The sequence below is a fragment of the Danio rerio genome, chromosome 15 (genome assembly GCF_049306965.1).
Source record: "Danio rerio strain Tuebingen ecotype United States chromosome 15, GRCz12tu, whole genome shotgun sequence".
NCBI lineage: Eukaryota > Metazoa > Chordata > Actinopteri > Cypriniformes > Danionidae > Danio > Danio rerio.
Window position 1 is genome coordinate 26,951,801 of NC_133190.1, and position 17,290 is coordinate 26,969,090.

General features: G+C 35.7%; 1 protein-coding gene across 2 annotated transcripts in view; it reads left to right on the forward strand.

Annotated features, from left to right (window-relative positions):
* sez6b (seizure related 6 homolog b) overlaps nucleotides 1-17,290 on the forward strand; it is a 335,386-nt gene that overhangs the window by 270,765 nt on the left and 47,331 nt on the right. For both annotated transcript variants that reach the window (XM_073923756.1, XM_068213721.2), the window contains exons 5-8: nucleotides 2,769-2,954; nucleotides 6,430-6,598; nucleotides 7,119-7,285; nucleotides 13,421-13,615. In XM_073923756.1, coding sequence (XP_073779857.1) covers nucleotides 2,769-2,954; nucleotides 6,430-6,598; nucleotides 7,119-7,285; nucleotides 13,421-13,615 — 717 coding nt within the window. The remainder of the gene's footprint in view (nucleotides 1-2,768; nucleotides 2,955-6,429; nucleotides 6,599-7,118; nucleotides 7,286-13,420; nucleotides 13,616-17,290) is intronic.

Below are 17,290 nucleotides of genomic sequence, written 5' to 3' on the forward strand. Positions count from 1 at the left end.
AGTTCGGTTCAGTAAGCGAATTGTAGCTTTTTTTTGCGAGTTGCAACTGTTCAATTGTTGGTGATCATAACAAGAGCATGGTTACCTAATCTACAGCCAAAATTTTTTTGATGTGCCTGACAGTTACTATTATTTGAAGTGATTTTCATTTTAATTTATGGTACATCATGGTGATTATATAAACAATCAGATGAATTTAAAACAGTTTGAAACTAAGTATCTTTGCTGTAAACGGTTAGATGAATCAGTTATTTAAAACAGAAGGAAACCGTCTGAAAGAATTAGTTTGCTGAAGAGAATCTAATTTCCCCATTTGCCTGAGGCTATGGATTACATTTAATAAGGATGTAAATAATGTTCCGTTTAATGCACAGACCGATAGCTTTGCGTCATTATACCTTAGTGTCATCATCAAGAGCTTTGGGTATTCATTTTGTTGTATAAGTAAACCCAACCCCAATTGGCAATGGTACGCATATAAATTTCTTTTTGCCTCAAGGTCTGATTGGATGGGGTCATTCATCCATGTGTAAGGTGATGACTTGGACACAGGACAGGCAGCAGCATTCAATTATGTTAAATTAAAGATTAAGTGGAAAAAAACTTTTTATAGGCAAAAAAGCCTTGGAAATTAGTTTAAGTAAATTTGTTCTTTTAAAATTTAAATATAGGGTCCCACTTTATATTGTGCCGCTTATTTCTGTGAACTTACATGTTAACTAGATGTGTAAGTAGTATCTACAGTAGTAACTACAGTGTATGTACACATTGGTACATAGTATTTACTTGTGTAATACTGGTGTAATTACACACATGTAACAACACACTGAATAGTATGAGTAAGTTCAAATGTATAACAGGACATTGGTAACAACACTAAAAAAGTACACATCTGTAACAAGAATTAAATAAGTGCATTATATAACAACAATATGTGCAGGTGTTTTCCCACTTACATTTACATTTACATTTAGTCATTTAGCAGACGCTTTTATCCAAAGCGACTTACAAATGAGGACATGGAAGCAATTTACACAACTATAAGAGCAACAATGAATAAGTACTAAAGGCAAGTTTCAGGTCTGTAAAGTCTAAGAAGGGAAGTGTTAGTTTTTTTTTTTTTTTTTTTTTTTTTTTGTACAGTTAGTTAGTGTGATATTCAAAGAGGCATTTGCAGATTAGGAAGTGAAGTGGAGACTTCCCACTGTAATAGAATAAGAATGGCAGAACTAACGCTGCATTAGGTTTCACCTTGTGATATCAGTGTAATTACAGGGTATATCCCCAGGAACTGTCCACTCAATATAAAGTGTAAAATGGTTATAAATTACTGTGTAATTTATAAAACCTAAGCTTTTGTGCAACTGTTTAACAGCAAACTTCTATCAAAAAAGTATAAGTGTGTATAGAAATATGTCTATGTTTATATGTTGTTTTAGGGTAAATTGTAGAATCAGTAATTCACATTAAAGGAGTAGTTTATCAAAGATTGTGTTGTTACTGTCCTGTTACACATTTGAACTTACACATACTATTCAGTGTGTTGTTACATGTGTAAAGTGACACCAGTATTACCCAAGTAAATACTATGTACCAGAGTGTACATACACTGTAGTTACATGCTACTTACACAGTTACCGTGTAAGTTCACAAGTATAAGCGACACGTAATATAAGGTGGGACCAATATATATTTATAAAATCCAGTCCACCAAAACTTATTTTAATTGTTTGGTTATTGAATGTTTTGGTCATTCTGAATCAATATTGGCATTTATTTATTTACTTTAAATATTTACAGGAATTTTAAAATATTCAGCACCGTCAGTTTGTTTCAGAATCACTTCTAACACTCAACGACAAAACACTTTCTATTGAAAAAACTGAGTGGCTAGTAACTTTATTAAACAATTAGCCACATGCTAAAAGTTATTGGCAAGCCCTAAGTATAACCAGACATTTCAGTTGTTCAGTGTATTTTAATCTGACTAAGCAATCGTCAGATCGAAATGTCAGTTAATATGATTTTCTTTTTAAACACATTTGATCAGGTGAGAAACTCTTAGAAGGAAGCATTTCTCCAACATGTGATGTACAATTGTTTATTTTTAAATAACTCCATGTATAACTTGCAGTTACATGTTTTATACAGAAATGGAAAAAGAGAGGCTAAAGTCTAGCACATCATCTTTAAGTGGCCTAGAAAAAGTCACAGCATGAATCAGACTTTTGCAAGACTGTGTAAAAGTCCAAATGAATTGAGTGTCCAGTTATAAAAATATGATGAAGAATCTGTGCTAGTCTCAGAGGTAGAGATGGTTTGCTTCTATTGTGACCATTAGGCCAAATGTGAGTCTAATCTATCATCTTAGGCAGCTAATGATCGTCTCCATGCATCCCAGCAGGCCCACTTTGGCTAGGGAAATGGACAGTGCTCGTGGTTCGGGTTTATTTGTCATCTTCGCCATGTCCCTTTCCCACAGAAAAGGTCGGCTGCGGTCTGGAGGATGTGGAGAGAGGACATGCATTGGGGACAGCCCCTCAGAGGCCATATTAAACTGAAGGAAAGAAAGACAGATGGAGTTTGTTAAGATAATAAGTCTTCTCGAAATAAGCGGGAGTCGCCATAATGCAATATTCAAACTCCCCACAGACCTCAGTCTCAGGCTAATGATAACTTTAGAGCTGCTTCAGATGGTCAGTTAAATAAGTGTGTTCTGGCTGTTTTAATTGTGTGAGTAATCACTTATAAATTTCTCTCCCTTTCAGCTTTTGTGTTGAGTTGCAACTTCCCTGATAGACCAGCATATGGGGATGTTTCAGTCAGCAGCCTGCATGCAGAAGGAGAGGCCTATTTCTACTGCTTTAATGGATATCAGATCCAGGGTCCGTCCACACTGACGTGCCGCAACGCCACCATACCATACTGGAGCGGCAAAGTGCCACGCTGTCTTGGTGAGTGAAAAACATTATGACGAATTTCGTTTCTTGGGTTAATGAACATTCTGGGATTTTATTTTATTTTATTTTATTTTATTTTATTTTATTTTATTTTATTTTACTTTATTTTATTTTATTCTATTTTATTTTATTTTATTTTATTATTTTATTATATTTATTATTTAAATTATTTATTTATTTATTTTAAATAATTTTTACTTTTTATTTATAATTTTTTTATTAACTTTGTTTTACTTAATAACATTCTATTTTATTTATTAACTTGCTATTGTCAAATAGGCCAGGTAATAAACAATGTATATCATTGTTCATAGTCAATAGACTTAAATATAGAACAATAATTATTATAATGCTAGTGTGGCAAAAGAATGTGTTAATTTTACATTACATATATTTTTTATTATCTGGTTAATTGTACAAACTTCCATTAATTTATTAATTACTTGCTTACATAACTGACTTAAACAAAAAATAGTACTACAGTAAGCCAGGCATTATTAATGTGTGGCAGAATCACATGCTATCCTTATCTTTTAATAGTTTTATCCATTTGTTGTTATAAAAACCTTTTAATTCTAGTAATTTTAAGCCATTAACTAATGTGTCTGCTCAAAGACAAGAACCCTACCTTTAAAATATCAAATAGAATCAGAACCAAGTACTTCCACTGCAAAATGACAACATAGACAATTGTGCAGCAGAAATAATACCTGTTTTATAAAGAATTAAAGTAAAAAAAACATTAGGTCCATATTTTAACGATGAGTGCATCATTCACCTCCATTAAGCACCTTTTGCAAACCGAGATTTTTGCTTTTATTTCAACCAACACTAAACATATCTGAACTGCTAATTGATGTTATTCCCCAAATGTGGTCCATCAAGCTTCACTTGTGAACCCGAATAATTCCTTTAACCTGATAGTAATGGATCTGTGCTGTTGAAACAATAGGTGCACATTGCTTCCAGATGGCGGTAAACAAAGAAGAAACTAACCAACATGTCACAGGTGCCCTTTCACCAGCTAGCCTTTTAATTGCAGGCTACTCCAAAGGGACCATCCCTGTATTGAGCACACTATAACAAAAGCACCAGCTAAATGACAGCTAATTACCAAAATCTGCAGTATTTGATCTCTGCCCCTGAGAAATTCAATTATGAAGCAGTAGCACTAGTCAGCACAGCCGATATCTTTACAAGTGCAGGAAATCTATGAAACACCAGGCTCTGCTTTTAATGAAGTTTATTCAGTTTGCATGTAGATGCGGCAAATGTACGGTTTTTACCTGCCAATCATAAACACAGCCTTGCTGATTTGCATCATTGTGAAGCCGCCCTAGAGTCGCTCACTAGCAATTATCCTTCGCTTTCCTTTTTTCTTCGTCTCACCGTAAACATACACCCACAAGTCATTGAGTCATTCAGATGCAGAAACGATAGTTTCTGCGCAAAGAAACAAACCTCACGCCTGTGTAAATATTTAGTCCACGCAGGTGTGATTTAACTTGACAGAGGAGAAACTCCCGGTGCGGTTGCTCCCTCCTCCTTTAAAGTTAATTGGAGCTTGATCATTGATTTTGGCTGCAGTGGTGGGAACAGAAGTGTTTGCGCTACAAGGCAGTGAATATTAACAAGCGTACCCCCTCAAGGCAGCCCGGTGTGACAGTGTGATTGACAGCCTTGCCTCCTCTGCATAAATAAGGACTTTCTGCGCCTCGATCTCTTCGGAGAGCCGAATCCCAGAGCTGAAGAACTCTTCCCTCCTGCATGACAAACAGAACAACATCTCCGATTGCAAACAAGGCTGAGCTCCCTGAAGGAGGGCTGTTTTGATGAAGGATCTCATTTAGTGTTTTGGAGGCGCGAGTCGTGAGGTGGTTTAGTTAGCCTGGGGCTGGCAGACGCGGCCTACAGGACCTGGGGTTTCTCATTCTCGCCATTGATTCTGAGTGAAATCGCATAAACGTGCCGTTTTAGACGTGTGCCCCTGCCATGCTGATGCAGGCCTGAGTCGGACTGTCAGAGTCTGATTACTGATCAGCATGGGCAGGCTGCCAGGGAGCAGGGCTTTGGGTCCACTTTAATTATGTTCTGTCCGCCTGACTAACCTTCAGCCGTCAAGCTTAGAAGGTTTTCTCCTCCTCCTTGGATGAAAAAGACGAGCTCTGTCTTGTTTGTTGCCTTCAACAAAAACTGTTTACTAATGCTGTCCTTCTCTGTTTAAATCCTTCAGTCAATTATGTGGTACTCTTCTGCATCTATTCATTTTAGAATGACTTCACTGCTTTCTGATGTTGTTTTGAGCTTCTGGATTAAAACTAAGAAGTTGGCCCTGTTTACTCAAGGTATTTAAGGGATGAATTACCCAAAAATTTGAATTCTGTCATCATTTACTCAGCCTTGACTTGTTCTGTTGAACACAAAAGGGGCGACACGGTGGCTCAGTGTTTAGCACCTCAGAGCAAGAAGGTCGCTGATTCGAGTCCAGGCCGGGTCAGTTGGCATTTTTGTGTGGAGTTGGCATGTTCTTCCTGTGTTCACATGGGTTTCCTCTAGGTGCTCTGGTTTTCCCCACAGTCCAAAGACAAACCGTATAGGTGAATTGTATAAATTGTCCTTAGTGTATGAGTGTCAATGAGTGTTATAGATGTTTCCCAGTATTGGGTTGCAGCTGAAAGGGCATCCGCTGTGTAAAACTTATGCTGAATAAGTTGGCGGCTCATTCCGCTGTGGCAACCCCTGATGAATAAAGGGACAGCCCCCCCTCCCCCCACCCCCAAAAAAGTATTAAATGAATTAAGTACTATAGAGCTGTGAAACATAAACTTTTAGAGCTGACAACCAAAGAATGCTAATGAAAGCCACTGTCCCTCATGGTTAAATTGTGAATTTTGCGATATGTACATTCCAGAAAGAAACATTAGGACTACATTTGAGACATTGAAGGACTTTGGAAGAAAATGTTGTTTTTTTACTTAGAAACTAGCCACAGAAATCCTATATTGTCTGGCTAGACACAGTATTCAGTTAAGCACAGACGTTGCAACCATTTTAAAAGTATCCATATAATGTAAATATGTGTAGAATGTAGAAATACTTTTTACTTCATTTCCCATGTCATTGCTCTTTTTTACCTCATGGAATGAAATGTCAGAATATTGGTGAAAGTAGTAGGACATCAGGGTACTTTTTTGCCTACTTTTTATGAATATTGCAAATTTAGACATGCAGCCTATTTTACAAACATATTGATATGTCTAAAGGTGCCCTTGAACCATAACACTGTGCCCTCACGTACCATGTATTTTTATTATTATTGCTACACACTTGTTTCTAGTCTCTACAGTCGTGCGGTATGAAAGAGTTCTGTTATCCACATCTCAAAGCTCACTCTGAGGGTTTCTACGACCTCCAGCTTTTCTTTTTCTTCTCAATGTCATCTGCTTCCTTTCATTTGTGCTTTGAACAGTGGCCTGCGGTGGAATGGTGAAGAATGCGACTCTCGGCCGCATTGTGTCTCCTGGTTTTCCTGGCAACTACAGCAACAACCTAACCTGCCACTGGGTGCTGCAAGCCCCTGAAGGCCACCGGCTGCATGTGCACTTCGAGAAGGTGGCCCTCGCTGAAGACGACGACAGGTCAGTCCCAGTCAGCTATTCTTCACTAATTAGTCATATGATGCTCTATAGAGTCAGTCAGAGTGTCTGTTCACAGTGCAGTCATACTCCAAATGTGGCGTTGCTCTTCAGGGCGTTATATGATACAGCAAGAGCAAGGCATGATAGGAAGAGCTGCGACTGCAAGAGTGAAAGTGGATGAAAGTTTCTGAGATCAGACACTTGCTCTCCTTTAAAATAATTTAAAATAATCAAACCCCCTCATGCAGGCGTGGAGAGAGTGATTAGAGCCCACTCCGGGGCCTCAGGAGGGGGATTAAGTTATTTTTATTAGCGGTATCCGCTTTTTTTCTGCAGGCTTTGCTAACAAATGGACTTTTAATGAGGTCACTTGCTGCTCAGCTATTCAAAATCATATCAGGCGATTATTATGCAAACTGCCAAAAGACAGTACTAGAAATCGGAGGAACGTTACGTCTGCTGCCAAACAGATTTGCTGTTTTAAAGGAGCTCAACTCTTCTGTTCTGTTGACGCTTGCAGGTTTTTGATCAAAAACGGCAACCATATTGACTCACCCATCGTGTATGACTCGTATGAGGTGGAATACCTTCCTAATGAGGGAGTCGCTAGTTCCTCCAGACATCTCTTTGTGGAGTTCACTACAGATGGTTTCGGCACCAACACAGGAATGGCCATCAGATATGAAGGTAAGAACCAATAAAACAGGTGCAGGCAATTCAGGGCTTGAAAGGACTGGATTCTCCCGTACCAAACGCAACCAGACATACAGTTTATGTGGGTCCTTGTAGATTTGAAATACTCAACTGGTTCAGGCCAAAAAATGAGTCATGAATGGATACTGTGTGATTTAAAAAAAAACAACAACAACAGAGCCAGATTTACTAACAGCTTGTTCCAGCGCAAACTGTCTTTTTGGCGTTAAAACAGTGCTGTCGGTATTTACTACACATGCAGAGAAGAAAAGCACTGAAAAGGTTTAAACCAAAGCTATTTTTGCACCTGAATTTTCAAAAACAAAAACAGTTGTCACAATGTACATCTATTAGATTATCTCACTTAAATACAAGTTTATTGTAGTCATTGTAAAAAGGTTTGTGAGATTTTCACAGTATGTCTGATAATGTTTTGTCTTCTGGAGAAAGTCTTATTTGTTTTATTTTGGTTAGAATAAAAGCAGATTAAAAAAAAAACATTTTAAGGTCAAAATTATTAGCCCCTTTAGGCTATAATTTTTTCAATAGTACAAAACAAACCATCATTATACAATAACTTGCCTAATTACCCTAACCTGCCTAGTTAACCTAATTAACCTAGATGAGCCCTTAAATGTCTCTTTAAGCTGTAAAGAAGTCTTGATAAATATCTAGTAAAATATTATTTACTGGCATCATGGCAAATGTAAAATAAATTAGTTACTAGAAATGAGTTATTAAAACTATTTTTTTAGAAATATGTTGAAAAAATCTCTCTGTTAAACAGAAATTGGGGGAGGGGAATAAACAGTGGAGCTAATAATTCAGCTAGTTAGCATTTTTTTATTTAAACTGTATATGTCTAAAGGCTTATCTGTTATTCATATTCTTTAGCCAATCCCGATCATCCCTCCCAATCATCCCCATCCACTGAATTGGCTCTATCACCAATAGCTGGTGTATGGTGAGGTCACTGGTGCCTTTGTCTTGTGGCTGCCCTCGCATCATCCCAAGTTGATGGTGCACACTGGTAGGGGTGTGGAGAGACCCCTAACCCTCCTCATTGGGAAGCGCTATGGGTGTATGTCCATACACAATAAAAACACTATATAAATACACATTACATTACATTACAACGAATAAACAGGGCTAAATAAAAACAATCTTTTTTTTCAATATGTGCACCATAGCTGCTCTTACTAATTAATTGCATTTTTTAAGTAGGCTAACATATCAATAAAGGCATATAAAATACAATAAATGTTGATTTTCTTAGCACCTCCACATACTTTTCTGCCCCCCAAAAAACTTGCACATTACCTTGTCATAACAGATCATCCACACCTTAAGAGCATTAAGCTTTGCTAATTTGCAACTACACTAGTTTGCATTGCATTTATTGCATTGGTGGATATGTAAATACGATGTTACTTCATTGTACTTTATTTTGTAAATCATTTACAGAAATTTTGACACCATCGATGCTGTTTTGTAATGCAAATTTGTACTATTTTGTCAATTTGGTTCATATTATATGCATTTTCTTGAATATGCAATGCAAATGCAAACAGAAGCATCAAGATCATTTTACTTCAGAAACTAGGTTCAAGTCGTACAAACTTCCTATTGATTAGATTATTTCAGATCTACACCACCCTAATCAATCCAATCAAACTCAGTTGGATTAACTGAGATACTTAAATGAAGGCTTTTACAGTCCACTTGAGCCATCAATATAATTGTAAATAGATTATTTCTTGCCAACATCATTGCAAAAAGCAAGCCTATTACAAGTGTTCCTCACTTCTCTCAGATCCAAGTAAAATAGCATGCTGCTTCTCCAAATCCATTTTATTGCATTATTTCTTTTTCTCAGTTCAGTTTAGGGGACATTTAGTGTAGGTCATATGTTTTTTTATTTATTTACTTATGAGATAGTATTTACATTTCACTTATTAGCCATTTGATTTCCGAACTACTATTTGTTAATTAATTAATTCCTTACATTTATATAGCGTACATACATTTCAGTACATTTATATATATTTATTTTCTGGACACTCAAAGCGCTTTACACATTGGGGCGAATCTCCTCATCTACCTCCAGAGTGCAGCATCCACCTAGATGACATGACGGCAGCCAGATTGCGCCAGTCCGCACACCACACACCAGCTTATTGGTGGAGAGGAGTGATTATTTGAAAAATGGCGCTCACTGAGCAGGATAGAGGCCCCTTCACTATACTTTAGCAGTGCATATACCATGGTTGATATAATAGAGTATAAATTTTATTCAGTTTTTAGTCACTCTACAGCATTGTTCACAGGACATCGTAATAATGAGAACTTGATAGGAGCTAGCATTTTTTTTCTCATCTATCCTTCACCGGTTTGTCTGTGAGCCGGGCCTTACATGGCGGTGGTTAACGAGTTCAATGGTTGTTTGAAGAACACATGTCCTCTACAGAGCCTCAGGGCTGTGCCAGAGACAAAGACCATACCTTCCGGCACATTCCCCTTGTTGCTTCAATTCACACCAAAGATCCCCTCTCCCATGTGCCTTGCTAAACACTCCTTAGATTCCTGGCTCAAATGAGATTTATTCAGATTAAATCAAATGGAAATCGAATGAGGCAGGCAAATGCAACTCGACAAGGTCATTAAAATGAGTTTTAACTGGAAACAGAAAGCGCAGAAATTGCATGCCTATTCCCTCTGACAGGTCAGGCGAACGTTTGTTCACAGGGATGTCATGCGCACCTCTCAGGACCTCGCAGTCATTATCTGGCGAGATCAATCTAATCTCATTTACCATGTCGCAATCCGATTATGCTATCTACAATATACTAATGTGCCTTCACGGCAACCTGTGACAATTCAGCTTGTCTTCGCACGCTCAGGATGCCTCTCTGAATTTCACACCAGGCAGAGTGCTCAGGATTTAATAGTCTTTCTGATTGAAGTGCTGCTCTCCTTTTTCTGTCATCATAAACAAATTGGATCTGTTTTTATCAATTTCAGTAGACTAGAAAAAGCTTTGATCTGGATCTCTGTGTATCGAATGGCCACAAACAAAGTACTTGTTCAGTATCTGAAGGCCATTTAAACCAGACTAATTTAGATTTATGTAATTACTGCACTTCAATGCAACATTTATATTTGCTGAAAGTATCATAGTGTTTATCATAGTTTTCTGGGATGTTAGCCAACAAACTTCCTCACAAATCTCTCATTTAAAATTTATATTTTCTATTTGAGGCTTACAATAGTATATTTGTGCATATATACAAAGACTATAGAATACACAAGACATGTCACTCGTATAGTTTTGAAAGGGGAAAAGGGTCAATATGGCAAATGAAGCCCGTCCTACTAGTACAAGAGCCAATTATCGATCGCTATAGACTGACGTTTCTCTGGGAGAGAAGCTCGGACCAGATGTGTGCTTTTACCACTGTTTGGTGGTCAACAAACACACTGGAATCTCAGCGAATACCTCCTTCACAGACATAAGAAATATATCCACATACAGCTTGAAATCTGTAATTTTAAATGAACCAAGTGTACTTGAAAACAAACGTTTTATTGGCTCTATAATCTGTATGAAATGAGCACGGGGTACAATCCTTCCTGTCAAACGCACGTCACACTCAAATACTCAAACGCCCACATTCTTGCAAACAAAGAGTCACTGTAGTTTCTGGAGGAGAATCACCATTAAGACCTTCTTACCTCTGAAGAGCAGTGCAATCTGACGAAGCATTATTCAGAGGATGATAATTTGTAACACGGCCATAAATGAAGTTGTTGTCTCAGTACTAAAGCCAAATCTGGAGCTTATCTAACAAAGCAACTTACAATAACGGTCCAAAAATTAGTAGCCTAAAAAAATCTAGAAAAAAATAAATAAATAAATAATAACAATAATAATTAAATTGTTGAAATTTTGTAATTCATTTATTTTTGTATGAATTTAAATGTATTACCTTTTTATTTCTAAATATGTTCTGTGACTAAAATGTTATTTAATAGATATATCTGTTTAATAAATTTGTTTTGTTCAAACGCACCAAAATATATTACCTAAATTGACTGAGAAATTTATCAAATATTCATTTTCAAAATGGGGTGTACTCAATTATATATTTATTCTTTCATTCATTAATTTTCCTTTCAGCTTATTCTTATTATTTAAGCGTCACCACAGCGGAATGAACCACGAAATAAGCGGATGCCCTTCCAGCTGCAACCCAACACTGGGAAACACCCATGTACTCCCACAGTCTCACACATACACTACGGCCAATTTAGCTTATTCAATTCACCTGTAGCGCATGTCTTTGTACTTGTGGGGGAAACCGGAGCACCCGGAGGAAACCCACGCGAATACGGAAAGAACATGCAAACTTCACACAGAGATGCCAACTGACCTAGCCCCTTATATATTTATTTAAATTTTGTTATTCTTTTGCATTTTATTTATTTAGTCAAAAATACAATGGAAAATGTTACTATTTGAAACTAATCCAGTTTTCAGTGTTAAATGGTACTTCAAATAATATAATTCTGATTTGCCTTTCAAGAAATATAATAACAATAATATTAGCATTGTACGAAATTTGTGGTCATGTTTAATTTTTGATATTAGAGTTAAATATAGATCATCTATTTATCAGCTATTAAGTTAAATATAAAATAATTTATTTGGGATTTGAGTATATTTTATCTTTCATCTACATAATGCATGTTTAATGAATAAGAGTATTGATTTTAATTAGATGAACTATTTTCTCAAGCAAGATGTGTAAGACGAGGGGAAAACAAACAAACAAACAAACTTACATAAAAAAATGCTTTTATAATTTTTCTTTCCTGTGGGAGCTTGACTCATGGCAGTAGCACAAAATGTACGTTGCATATCCAATTATGTGGCAATTGGAACTCATATATCCATATAAATCTAACTTCTATGCTGATGCCATCTTATATAATCTTTGTTTCTGCGGTTATTAAAGAGCAAGAATAAACGGATGATTAAAATGGCTCATTTCTGCTTCTTTTAGAGAACGCAGCCAGATGAAGTCAAAGATGAATAATGCAGATGTGTCTGGGGAAGGGGGTGTGGGGTGAAAACAGTTTGCTGTAATTGGCAGAATGGCCTGTGTTTATTAAATAGCGAGCTAGGCTGAATATAAAGCTGAAATGTGGGTAGGCTAATCTAGCGCACGCATGAATGAGGCCGGACCCGGAGGGATATCAAAGCCAGTGTTTACCCATATTCTGAACATCCTCATCTTAAGTCTCCTTCTCTCGTCTCTAATCTCCATTCTACATTCTCAGACGAGCACAACAACCAATAACGCTTCAGCCAGGCGTGACGGTTTGTTGTTTCCCTGAGTGAGTTTGTTCATTCACGTTTCACATTTATTCACATTGTCGGCCCATCTCTCTTCCGTTTAAGCTGGTAAGTGGCCTTGCACGTCTGGCTAAGGTTGATTAACTAACAATCTCATTCCAAGGGCAGACAAAAACCTTGGGTTTGCGTCCACGAGAATTGTTATTGGTGGAAATCAGTGGTACATTCAGCAAACTAAATGTTTTTTTTTTTTTTTTTTTTTTTTTTGCATTGGTGCTTATAAAGTCTCTGTGAGACCTGAATTTACAGTGTTTATTTTGCCAGCAAACTTTGTTATTCCTCAGGTTAATCAATGCAAGTTAATTCACTGAAAAAAAATGTTTGTTTTGGTAATAAAAGTCAAATTAAAATCTCTGTTGATGTCAGGATTCAACCCCAATAGTCTTAACAACATCCTCTTACCATTAGTTTATTAAGAAGGGATGACTTGCCAAAATAAATCCCCCTCCTATTCAATATTCAGTTTCAGTTGGAAATACATCAACATACTGAAATAATTCTCCTCCACTTCTGACTCTTGCGGACTTTAAATTCGAATTGTACACCATTCTCTGCCTTTCAGACATAAAATTATGTGAGAAGGTTATGGACTGAGCCAAACGGACTGACTGCCTTTGTAATTTAAGCTCTTCTGAAAGGAGATGCATGTTGATGGTGGGGTTTGGACTGTGATGTGCGTCTCGGAGCAGGTGATTTATGGTGTGTCCTCTCAGCTTTTGCAGCGGGGCATTGCTACGAGCCATTCGTCAAGTACGGCAACTTCACCACCACTGACAGCACCTATGCTGTGGGCACGGTTGTGGAGTTCACCTGTGACCCCGGATACACTCTGGAGCAGGGCTCCGTTATCATCGAGTGCATGGATCCCAGCAACCCTCAGTGGAACGAGACTGAGCCCACCTGCAGAGGTGCGTCTGTGTGAATGTTTGAATATGCATGCGAGCTGGGGTTAGGACAAATTTAGGTCACACTTTATTTTGATGGTGCTTTTGTTGAATTTAAGTTGCATTTCATCTGCAACTAATTCTCATTAGATGATTGGGGTTAGGGTAAGTTGGCATGTACTTGCAAAGTTTCTTATAGTCAGTTAAATGGCTGTTGAAGAAGCAGTATCAACAGATATTAAGCAGACAGTGGACCATCAAAATAAAGTGTTACCCAAATTTAGAATTAAATCTCCTTCAGTTGAATCTGAAATGCCTTTTAAACCTTTAAACTTAAAATAAATCTATATTTTAAATAAAGCTGCATGATTCTGGGTAAATTGAGAATTTCTTTTTTTGGTTACAGTATGACCATGATTCTTCTATTATTATAAATAGACAGCTAAACAAAATACCATAATTTACTATGTTATGTAACATTGCTAAAATCTGTTTGAAAAGATTGAATTTATTGGTCACACTTTGCAATTGAGTTTCAATAGTGATATTTCCTGACATAATGAACAATACTCATATACTCAATACTCAATAATCAGTTTATTCATTTATTGTTAAAATCCAAATTCATGCTTGTTGACATTAGTTAATGCACTGTGAGTTAACATGAACTAACAAGGAACACATTTATTTTTATTGACTAATATTAACAAAGATTAATAAATACTGTAATAAATGCATTGCTTGCTGTTTTTCATGTTAAGAAATACATTAAATGACATTAACTAATACAACCGTATTATAAATTGTTTCTCATTTTTGAAAGATCTGTTTGAGTGACTCAGAACAAAAACTATTGAAATAATGATTCAGTGACCCACTTGTATGACAGCAGTTGTATTACCAAAATAATTAGCTCTTTTGAACATATTAAATGAGTAATTCAGTGACTCAACAGCATTTTATAACAATTCTCTTGAACAGTAATTCAATGCCAAATATAGTTAAACGTCCTTTATTCATTTATCGATTCAAATATTTATAATTTCTGAGAGACAGCGCATCGGCAGCCATCAGCCTGTCTTTGAGCAAAGACGGTTGACGGCGTTCATTATCCACAAGATGGCTACAGAGACTGTATAATAATAAGCCCTAAGAGAAAAACAGCGTAATTTCTAACTACAGCTGATCAAATCATATTAAACAGGTAAATGAGTTTCCAAGTCGATCTCTCTCTCTTTTGCATGTTGTAGTGCTGTATTAATATCATAGTAATATCGTGATCTTCTGATTACAACAGAGAAATACTGGGAGATCTTTGTAGACTATAAGATGGCATATCAGGTAACTAAATAATGTTAAAATGTGTTATTATCATTATTGTTGTTGTTTAAAAATTATTATTTTAGTTAGAATTAAGTTGTTGTATTAATATTAATATTTATAATAAATATAATAAAAGTATGAATTATTGGTGTTGTTACTTGTTATTATTCATTTAATGTTTTATTTAAGAACAAATCACAATAAACTGACTTCATCCAGCTTAGTCTCTGCTTTAATTTCATAATAACAGTAAATAATATTAAGTCATTATTGTTTTTATTAAATATTTATTGACCTGACAAAGGATATTAACAAATTAATTATAAATAGTTAAAAGGGTTTACCCAATTAAGATAATATGCTTAATCTACTGAGAGCTAAAACTACACACACTCAAGTAAAAAACACTGTCATGCACAGCTGATTCTAGAGTTCTCTTTTCTCTGTTGACACGTGAGTGTATATGCGTAGGCCGTACATTTGTATATATGTGCGTCTATTCTGCATCTGCTGAAGAGCTCAACTGGCAGCATGTGCAGGTACAGCAAAAGCGTCACCCATCCTTTTAGTGCCTCTTCTATGTAATCCACTACATCCTGTGTCACCTGGATGAGTTTCAGACACTCTTAGCTACAGACACAAGCCTAAAGCACCACTAAAAGCATTAAGCCATGGAGGCCAGAAGCAGGAGCACAAGAACGAGAAAAAAACCTTGAATCCAACCCTCACACACATACACACACACACACACACACACACACACACACACACATGGTGCATCTTATCTGACCCCCTGCTCAAGTGCATTTCTTCAGCTACACAATAGAGTTTGGATTGAAAGGATTTAATCGTACTGGCTCTAGCAGAGGGTCAAGACAACAGCTTTCCATTTGAAAATGTGCTTACGTCCAGCTAAGCCAGTGTAGTGATTGAGTGAAAAGGAGGAAATGAAAACAGAAAAGCGAAAGTTGTTTATTAATCTGACCTGAATTTTCTACTTACACTCCAATGGTGAGATTAATCCAGAGCTTGACCTACCAGTCTCCTGTGTAACAAATTTAGAAAATCTCTTTAAAGGACAAAAGCTATTGGAATGACAAAAACTTACAGCAAATTTGCTTAAAGATGATAAATGGTCATTTTAATACAATAAGTTGCCAATAAAATATTGCTAAAGTAACTATACGGTACATATTCTATAATTTGAAGTTATAAAAACTATTTAGAGGTATTAAAAAAGCTCATAAACTAGAAATAAATTCAAAATTATGCAAAGCTGAAAAAGCTACTAAAATGTAATTAATTTACAATAAATTTGCTAAAGAAATACAAAAGTGCAATCTTAAGTCAGCAGGTTGCAAAAATGTCGCTGAAGTAAATAAACTGATAATACACTAATGTTTGCTTTTATTTAAAAGAAACGTATGTTGATTTATTTTAAAACTCTAATAATCTGCATAAAATACAGTAAAACACAAAATAAGCAAAGCTAAAAAGTTACAATAATATTATTGTTACAATACATTTGCTAAAGAAATGCAAAATTGTACCATTAAGTCATCAAGTTGTCAGAATATTACTTAAGTACAGATTGCAAAAAAAAAAATCTGTTACTGATTGCATTAACTTAAACAAATAAAGGTATTTAAAAACATAATAAAATGAAAACAAAACATATGAACACAAAAATAAACAAAGCTGACAAAGTTAACATTCATACTATTAAACTATCAATGTTAGTATATTTTTTCCAAATAATACTAATACACTATAAAAATTGTTATGACATAATTCGACAACAAATATGTTATGTTACTTTAACTTATTTTAAATAGTTCATCAGGTTTCAACTACATTTTTAAGCTCAACTTGATATCTTTAGTTAGTTTAATTGATGCATGTTGAGAGGACTAAAAAGTTAATTTGATTCAACTCAAAAATTTAAGGCAGAAAGTTTTTTTTACAGTGTATTAATTCAAATGTCAAAATGCATATAAAGTTGTAGTCAGAATTATTAGCCCCCCTTTGAATTTTGTTTTATTTTTTTAAATATGTGCCTAATGACGTTTAAAAGAGCAAGGAAATTTTCACAGTATGTCTGATAATGTTTTTTCTTTTGGAGAAAGTCTTATTTGTTTTATTTTGGCTTGAATAAGAGCAGTTTTACATTATTTTGGCTTGAATAACAGCAGTTTTACATTTTTTAAAAATTGTTTTGAGGTCAAAATTATTAAATTAAGCTATATTTTTTTCTGATTGTCTGCAGAACAAACCATTGATATGAAATGATTTGCCTAATTACTCTAACCTGCCTAGCTAACCTAATTAACCTAGCTAAGCCTTTTAAGGTTGATTTAAGCTAAATACTTACGTCTT